Source organism: Paralichthys olivaceus, chromosome 13 (assembly GCF_024713975.1).
Source record: "Paralichthys olivaceus isolate ysfri-2021 chromosome 13, ASM2471397v2, whole genome shotgun sequence".
Taxonomy (NCBI): domain Eukaryota; kingdom Metazoa; phylum Chordata; class Actinopteri; order Pleuronectiformes; family Paralichthyidae; genus Paralichthys; species Paralichthys olivaceus.
The window spans coordinates 12,882,055-12,890,386 of record NC_091105.1 but is presented as its reverse complement, the minus strand read 5'-3'; the positions used below and the strand labels follow the sequence as shown (position 1 = coordinate 12,890,386).

Genomic DNA, 8,332 nt, shown 5'->3' with positions numbered 1-8,332 from the left:
CGTGAGCAAATCTACATGTACACAGTGCCACCCTGTGGTGAAACAGGTAACTGCCTTACATCAACATTGCAAGAAAACGTTCAGAATAATTATCGATTTTCTGCAGCATAGTGGTTGCTGGTGTTGTTTGTCGTTTTATTACAGCTTCCTAATTTCTAATACCACTGAGAAAAAACCCATGAAGACATTACAAACTATGTTGGTTGCAAAAACAGTTCAAACGATTTCAAGTGCAAAAGAAGCAGATTTGACAAATGTTAAGATGATTAAGATCTACCTAAACATATTACAGGCATATTGTGTAATATTTAAACATATTTTAAGGTAGAAAATTCAGACAAACAGGAAACAGAAAACACACACACACACACACACACACAGGAAAACCATACAGAGACCAGTTAAGAGCATAAAAGACTTAAAATGACTCCACAGAATCAGCAAACCCTAGTGGTGTAGGGAGTCGTAGGACATTTCTCAGTTTAGGTCTCCAAAGCTCGATCACCACAATGTCTCAGGACATGTTGTATGTTTCAACCAGTTTTTCCAAGCTCAAATATTTAATTTTCAGTTGGTAGGAAATGTAACACAATAAAATATTCTGTCTGTCATAATTTGAGCACCTTGCTGGTCTCTAAAAAGGGGCATGTCTACAGCAGATGAGTGGTGCTTCAGCTCAATAAGACAAAAGACAAAGAATTAAAAGGTGTTGAATCAAATTTAGAAATTTTACAGTATCTGTCAGTTTAAAAGTCTTTGGTTTTCTAAAGTAATGGGAGTCATACTTTAAAATCAAGTCTTATCAAGGACACACTGCAGTCGTCTAGAAATGTGAGTCAATAATTAAAAGAAGATCCAAAGTGGGTCAGTGAAATTTAAAGACACATCTTTAAGTCTTTACATTTGTATTAATAATTGGGGCAGTACACATATGCTACCACAGCAATCCATCATCTAAAGGCATTCAACAGGAATATGTAGGTTTCAGATATGATCTAAAAAGTTCCAGGAGCTCAGACATAAAGAGAATAAAACAGGTAATTGTAAAAAGAATCAGGTTACTATGAACTTCCTTTTTTATAGCATGCGTTGAGCGATAAACTGAGCGACACTGATGGGCTGATGTGCACTTCTTACACAACCAGGAAGTTAAACGTTTAAATATGGTCGGTTGGTTTGTTGAGCTCCATCAAGTCTTGTATTTCAGTCTCCATGTTTCAGTAGTATGATGGGCTGCAGAGAAAGAAAGACCATTAGTAATTACAATATATTTTTTCGAGGGAAATAAAAGTAGCTGCAACCACAAGCCTGGTCAGTGTTGAAGAGTCGCATGCCACGCAGGAGTTAAGAAAAGGTTCACGTCAGAAAGTTTCCTGTCCCTGCCTCAGGAAGTGTCATGTGGGTGAAAGAGGAGCAATATATTGTCTGTAAATGTCTAAGCAATGTGTGGTTAAAAAAAACTTTGCAAGCTGTAGATGTCGTACCTGCAGTTTTGATGTGGTGGTAGTGCACACATTGTCTGAGATAAGTATACAGCCCTCTGTAAATTCTTTTTTGTATTTTCTTTAATACATCACTATAAGAGTAATACTCATGAATAAAAAAAAAATCAGCAACACGATCATTTGTGTGGTTGTTAATCTGCACAGTGCTACAACCAAACTGTGATAAATCATTTTACAAGGCCGGATATAACATTTCATACTGACCCACCTCATTTTAATAGTTAACCGTTTGAAGGTTCAGCCTGATTGTGAGTAAAGTGTCACAATCTTTTTTCCATGAAAATGAAAGTTAAGTGAAGGATTGGATATTTGGATGTTGAATGAGAGCTTTTTGTTGTTTAAACCTGGCATATAGTTGCATGTGCAAAAATTGTTCAAAATGATAAAACTCTTACCCACCCTGTGACTGCATTAAAAGTTGTTGTAATAGAACAAAGAAACAGAAAAAAAATGGATTTTACCAGCTAAACAATGTCAATTATTTACATTTTTATATATAGGCTCTACATAATATGTGGTTCTGTATTAGTCTTGAGCTGAATCAGAACTTGGCCGGGTATAGCATTTCATACCGATACCAACATTGCCATTTTAATAGTTAACCGTTAGAAGGTAGCTTTCATATCCACGTAAACGAAAGTTATCAAAGGTAAGAGAAAGAGTCCTGTGAGAGTGAAGGAGACCACTCCCTTTTAAGATTATCTACCAACAGACAAATCAAAACCGAATCAGTTGTCTCTCTCTCTCTCACAAAATGCATCTCTTCCTGATCTTTGGGATTGTGCTTCTCCCGAAAGGTAAGGTTTTTTTTTTTCTGTGATCTGATTTTTAAAATCTTCAAAATCTTTGAGGAAAGAGGAATAGTAATTTTCTGTTAACAAATTTGCCTTGACACATGCTGCCAAGAAATTGGCCACCTAAGGTTACACGTGAAACGTCAAAGATGTTTCCACCCCACAGAGAAATGTTACTAATTATCCCTTTTACTTGTTTCAGAGCTGCTGTGCTTATAATAAGGGTGACTGTACTTGAGAGTGAATGTTTAGACTTAAAATGTCTTTGTCCACATCTTTTTTATAAGAAAAGTTGCATTTTTTTCAAACTAAACTGAGATATGCATTCCCTCAGCCTCCACTTTAAAGTGTTTTGAGTGTTTACCTGGAGGGTCAGGATCCTGCAGAGACACAGAAAAAGAATGTCCATTCCAGGGTGCTCAGTGTGGCGCCCTGAGAGTCGTCACATATGCAGGTATGGTACTCTTGTGGTTTACTGTCCTCATTATTACATAGTGGCACACTTCACTAGAGGTTACTCTTCTATTGCAGGTGATTTGAAAGTCAGCGACATCAATGCGAAAACCTGTGTTACGGCCGAACAGTGTGTTGAGGGCTCGCTCAACTTTGGAGTCAGCAGAACGTACATTACCAGCAAGTGTTGCACCTCTGAGCTCTGCAACACTCAATTTGCACCAGGTCACATATTCTGTCTATTGATGTTTGGATGTTTCATGAAAGCTTTTTGTTGTTTAAACCTGGCATTTAGTTGCATGTGCAAGAATTGTCCAAAATTGTAAAACTCTTACCCTCCCTGTGACTGCATTAAAAGTTGGAATTGAAGTCAGATTTCAGTTGTTGTAATAGAAAAAAGAAACAGAAAAAAACAGCTAAACAATGTCAATTATTTACATTTTTTGTCTTGAGCTGAATCAGAACTTGATGAAAAATGTTTGAGATGGTTATTAGATGTCATATGTTAGATGTTAGATGGACAATTCTCAAACTCCAAGACAAGCCAGTACGAGGTAAATTACTTTCCCCTACCTTACCATCTGCTATAGAGGAGCCCAAGGGCACAATATCCCAACTGCCACAGTGGAGCTGCACATAGCAATTTCTGTTTGTTTGTTTGTGTGTGTGTGTGTCTGTCTGCCTGCCTCTGCCGCCCTCTACTGTCTAAAATGAACACTAACAATATTCACTCTGCGGTACAGAGCCCCAGAAATCCAATCCCAATGGTAAAAAGTGCTTCAGCTGTGATGGAAAATCGTGCACTGGAACTGTAAACTGTGAGGGGAATGAGGACCACTGCATTTCAACCACAGGTAACAGGCCCACAGTGGTGATTCTATAGACGTTAAAACATGAAGCTCACACTCTAACACCACTCCTCATCTCTCAGTGGACCTCGGGGGTGAAAAGACGACCATGAAGGGCTGTGGCTCCTCAATGATGTGCTCAGGTGCACAAACTGCAGAGATAGCAGGAGTCATTAAAGCAGAGCTGACCTGCTGTCAGGGGAACTTCTGCAACAGTGCCATCAGCACACGTGCAGGCCTCCTGCTCCTGGTGGCACCATTGATCGCTTCGGTCATGTTCTCTTAGTTGACATGAGCATCACTGTGCAACACTGTTCCTTTTACTTTCAACTGATAAATGAAATAGTATCAACTTAGCAAGGAAAATATCATTAGGTTACTTCTGAATGTGATTTGTGGTTCATAGGGTTATTAAATTGAATATATTTACATATCCGATATATCAACTTATATGTTCATAATAAAGAGCAAAATAAACACTTTTCTGCCAGAGTATATTTGTGTGTTTTCTTTGAGATTTCCAAATCCTTCATCATTCAGTTATAGAACTGGGGTTAGTAGTTTAAAGGATTTTATTATATTTTCATATCAGTTTTAAATGTGTTATTGAGATTAACACCTCAGAGCAGTGTCCCAACACATGTGCAGAAAGGGCCCTCAGTGGGATTCAGTCATAAACTTGTTGAAAATAAATGTCAATTTGTATAAACAGCAATACCATGAAACAAACAAAGAACCTATATCATTGTTATTTGAATTTATCTATTTAAATATATGTAGTTTATTTTACTGATCCAATTAACTTTAAGCATTTTAACAAAGTAAATGTCATATGTGATTTGGTTGCTCTCTCTTCATGTTCATTTCACAATCAGGTAAATCTGATTGTCAATCATAAGTAAAATATGGTTGGAAGCTCAGGGATAAGAGGAGCTTGAGTTAGAACTGGATGATTTTTTTTTGTTTTTTTAATTCAATTTCTTACATATTGTTGTTTTTCATATTGTTGTTTTTATGTACATAAGTAGTGCACCAATGACACCAAGGCAATTTCCTGTATGTGCAAACATACTTGGCAAATAAAAGAATTCTGATTCTGATTCTGAATTCTGATTCTGAACAGTATGAAACGAAATCAGCCAGACTACTGTATTTGATGTTATTTCTGGATGTTTGTAAATGGGAAAAAATGAAGTGTTGAAATCCTGTGTTAATGACTTACTGCACTCTCAGAGACGTTTTGCTCTCCTCCTCGATCAGGTTCATCATGTCTTCACCAGACACTGATGACGGGAGCTGATTGTTCTCCTGAAGTCTCAGCAGCTGAGTCATAACTGCAGTCTACACAACAGACAATAGGCCAAACGTCTTTATGTGTAAATCTTTGTTTTTGTGTATAAATAAAGGACACAGTTTATTTGAGTGACTTCATTTTGATGCAGACTGGAAACTACACTGGGTCTTACTCACCTGTCCCGTAGGACGCCTGACCACGCTTACCTTTCAGGGAAAAGGCAGATAAACACTAAAGACAACATGGCGTCCCACGTGAGCAAATCTACATGTACACAGTGCCACCCTGTGGTGAAACAGGTAACTGCCTTACATCAACATTGCAAGAAAACGTTCAGAATAATTATCGATTTTCTGCAGCATAGTGGTTGCTGGTGTTGTTTGTCGTTTTATTACAGCTTCCTAATTTCTAATACCACTGAGAAAAAACCCATGAAGACATTACAAACTATGTTGGTTGCAAAAACAGTTCAAATGATTTCAAGTGCAAAAGAAGCAGATTTGACAAATGTTAAGATGATTAAGATCTACCTAAACATATTACAGGCATATTGTGTAATATTTAAACATATTTTAAGGTAGAAAATTCAGACAAACAGGAAACAGAAAACACACACACACACACACACAGGAAAACCATACAGAGACCAGTTAAGAGCATAAAAGACTTAAAATGACTCCACAGAATCAGCAAACCCTAGTGGTGTAGGGAGTCGTAGGACATTTCTCAGTTTAGGTCTCCAAAGCTCGATCACCACAATGTCTCAGGACATGTTGTATGTTTCAACCAGTTTTTCCAAGCTAAAATATTTAATTTTCAGTTGGTAGGAAATGTAACACAATAAAATATTCTGTCTGTCATAATTTGAGCACCTTGCTGGTCTCTAAAAAGGGGCATGTCTACAGCAGATGAGTGGTGCTTCAGCTTAATAAGACAAAAGAAAAAGAATTAAAAGGTGTTGAATCAAATTTAGAAATTTTACAGTATCTGTCAGTTTAAAAGTCTTTGGTTTTCTAAAGTAATGGGAGTCATACTTTAAAATCAAGTCTTATCAAGGACACACTGCAGTCGTCTAGAAATGTGAGTCAATAATTAAAAGAAGATCCAAAGTGGGTCAGTGAAATTTAAAGACACATCTTTAAGTCTTTACATTTGTATTAATAATTGGGGCAGTACACATATGCTACCACAGCAATCCATCATCTAAAGGCATTCAACAGGAATATGTAGGTTTCAGATATGATCTAAAAAGTTCCAGGAGCTCAGACATAAAGAGAATAAAACAGGTAATTGTAAAAAGAATCAGGTTACTATGAACTTCCTTTTTTATAGCATGCGTTGAGCGATAAACTGAGCGACACTGATGGGCTGATGTGCACTTCTTACACAACCAGGAAGTTAAAAGTTTAAATATGGTCGGTTGGTTTGTTGAGCTCCATCAAGTCTTGTATTTCAGTCTCCATGTTTCAGTAGTATGATGGGCTGCAGAGAAAGAAAGACCGTTAGTAATTACAATATATTTTTTCGAGGGAAATAAAAGTAGCTGCAATGAAAAAACATACCAAAGTGTTGAAGTGTTGCCTGCAAACAGCTTTGCTTAACCAGTAGATCAAGAACAGGGCGAGAAAACATTCAACAACCAGCAGACCCATTATCAGTCCACTGACTCCTCTGAACACCTGTGAACAGGTCAAGGAGATTATTGGAGGTGAAAACACATTTGTTTTGTATTTCACTCAGTCGAGGGCAGTGGGGTTTTCCTTTACCGTGGTAGTGTGGTGTTGGTGGTCATTTGATAAGATGATGAAGAACACGCTGAGAGCGATCGCCGCAATTGACCAGAAGAAGCTGATGATGTTCAGAGAGAGCGACAGCTTCGCCTGGAAGAAGACATCATGTCACATTCAGCTTCTGCACCGATCTCCATTAAAGAAGCAGTGTAGGCTCAGTGTGTTGCTAAGCCATGACCAAATCACACTGAGACCTGCTTAGTCATTTCAACTCAAAGTGTGTAAGGAAACTGACATTTGATCATTTTTAATTTATTCACTACAACAATTAAAGTGTATGTATTCATAATTTAAGCCAGTTAGATGCATAACATTTTTCTAAACTCAACTGAGTAATCTGATTTAAATCAATCAAGTGAAATTGACTTAAATGCACATTCTTTGTGCCAATCCTACCTTTACATTTTATTTATATATTTTTTTCATTAATATCTATCACTAAATTCAAGTGATCAAAGCTGAGCTACAATCACACAGACTATAACACAGAGATAAATCTATTATCAGCAAAGAAGAGAGTAGTTAATCATCAATATTATTATTTTCATGTTACTACATTCCCTCTGAATCCATCTTTTTAAGAGCACTAAAGATTATTATTATATTCATGAGAAAACAACATTCATTTTTTAATTAAAATAAACGATTAAATCACTGAGAAAGGTGGATTTTACAATGTTTTAATATTAAATTAAATAACTCACCACTTGCATATGTGGACTTTTTCCTGCAGCATAGGACAGCAAACCAGAGACCACAAACTACGGTGATGGTAAAATATATCTGTTTTTTACATATAATATTTTGCAGTATCACAACATAATGTAAATATTTCTCTCTCTCTCTATATATATATATACGACTATATATAAATACTGGGTGATAACAAAAGAGGATAAAATAAGATGTATCATAGCAGTAAATGGACGTATAAGATACACAGAAGCACAGTTTAGCTCACCATAACAAATTCTCCAAAAACAAATATCCAATGATTGTTTCAAGCTGATTTTATAATTAATATATTTACCAGAACACAGGGTAAAGTGTAGGGCATCACTTCGCTCACAATCAGACCAAGAGTGCAAAGAAACACACCAGCGATGGCTTGAGCTGCCTTATAAATAAAAAAGAGAGAATCAATATTTAACAGAAAATACTGCATAACAGTGCTACGTGTAGACATATGATAAGAATGTGAACACAAACAATGTCATAATCAGACTGTAGTTTGACATATAAGAAAGAAGTGAACTTACTCCCAGAGGTTTTGGTTTCCCGTTGATAACAAAGACCTTGTAGGAATCTTTGAACACACAGCTGAATTTCTCTGGCATCAGGTGAACCGCTCCAGCATCCTTTAGGTTCCCGATGGGAATCGAGATGATCATCGATTCATTGCACACAAACGTGTTCTTCATTCTCTTCTTCAATCCTCTTCAAGATTAGTGTAAAGAATGGTGAAGCAGTTTGTGTCACTGTTGAAGTATTGTTCAGGTTTTCAGCAACACACCTATTTTTATGACCTGAAGTTCGCTGCTCTGTCAAATAAGTTTGAAGAGGAAATGACCAGATACAATTGTCTTTGTTGCTCTCTTTCTGACAACGCCCCCCCCCCTCCTTCTACGCCACATACACACACACATGC

General features: G+C 36.9%; 2 protein-coding genes and 1 long non-coding RNA gene across 4 annotated transcripts; 1 reads left to right on the top strand and 2 right to left on the bottom strand.

Moving 5' to 3' along the window:
• Positions 1-1,095: 1,095 nt before the first annotated feature.
• Positions 1,096-5,162, bottom strand: LOC138413480 (uncharacterized). The gene is made up of 3 exons (XR_011245835.1): positions 5,071-5,162; positions 4,823-4,941; positions 1,096-1,233 (listed from the first exon to the last, which is right to left on the bottom strand). It is a non-coding gene; the product is annotated as an uncharacterized lncRNA (long non-coding RNA).
• Positions 2,078-4,095, top strand: LOC138413478 (urokinase plasminogen activator surface receptor-like). Its single transcript, XM_069536894.1, has 5 exons — positions 2,078-2,302; positions 2,634-2,753; positions 2,831-2,977; positions 3,496-3,606; positions 3,684-4,095. The coding sequence occupies exons 1-5, from the start codon at positions 2,260-2,262 to the stop codon at positions 3,884-3,886; spliced, it is 624 nt and encodes a 207-aa protein (XP_069392995.1). The 5' UTR covers positions 2,078-2,259; the 3' UTR covers positions 3,887-4,095.
• A 95-nt stretch (positions 5,163-5,257) lies between the features above and the next one.
• Positions 5,258-8,302, bottom strand: LOC138413479 (membrane-spanning 4-domains subfamily A member 4A). Of its 2 annotated transcripts, XM_069536895.1 has the most exons (6): positions 7,944-8,302; positions 7,715-7,801; positions 7,389-7,445; positions 6,661-6,774; positions 6,457-6,573; positions 5,258-6,376 (listed from the first exon to the last, which is right to left on the bottom strand). In XM_069536895.1, the coding sequence occupies exons 1-6, from the start codon at positions 8,103-8,105 to the stop codon at positions 6,347-6,349; spliced, it is 567 nt and encodes a 188-aa protein (XP_069392996.1). In that variant the 5' UTR covers positions 8,106-8,302; the 3' UTR covers positions 5,258-6,346. The 2 variants fall into 2 exon arrangements, with proteins under 2 accessions (XP_069392996.1, XP_069392997.1); XM_069536896.1 differs by lacking the exon at positions 7,389-7,445 and having other exon boundaries at positions 7,944-8,301.
• Between the last annotated feature and the right edge of the window lie 30 nt (positions 8,303-8,332).

Coding starts and splice junctions, on each gene's coding strand:
- LOC138413478 (XM_069536894.1), top strand. CDS start 2,260: ATGCATCTCTTCCTGATCTTTGGGATTGTGCTTCTCCCGAAAG. Junction 2,754..2,830: donor GAGAGTCGTCACATATGCAG/GTATGGTACTCT, acceptor CTTCTATTGCAG/GTGATTTGAAAGTCAGCGAC. Junction 3,607..3,683: donor CCACTGCATTTCAACCACAG/GTAACAGGCCCA, acceptor CTCATCTCTCAG/TGGACCTCGGGGGTGAAAAG.
- LOC138413479 (XM_069536895.1), bottom strand. CDS start 8,105: ATGAAGAACACGTTTGTGTGCAATGAATCGATGATCATCTCGATTCCC. Junction 7,446..7,714: donor ACACTTTACCCTGTGTTCTG/GTAAATATATTA, acceptor CCATCACCGTAG/TTTGTGGTCTCTGGTTTGCT. Junction 6,377..6,456: donor GGCAACACTTCAACACTTTG/GTATGTTTTTTC, acceptor CTTTCTCTGCAG/CCCATCATACTACTGAAACA.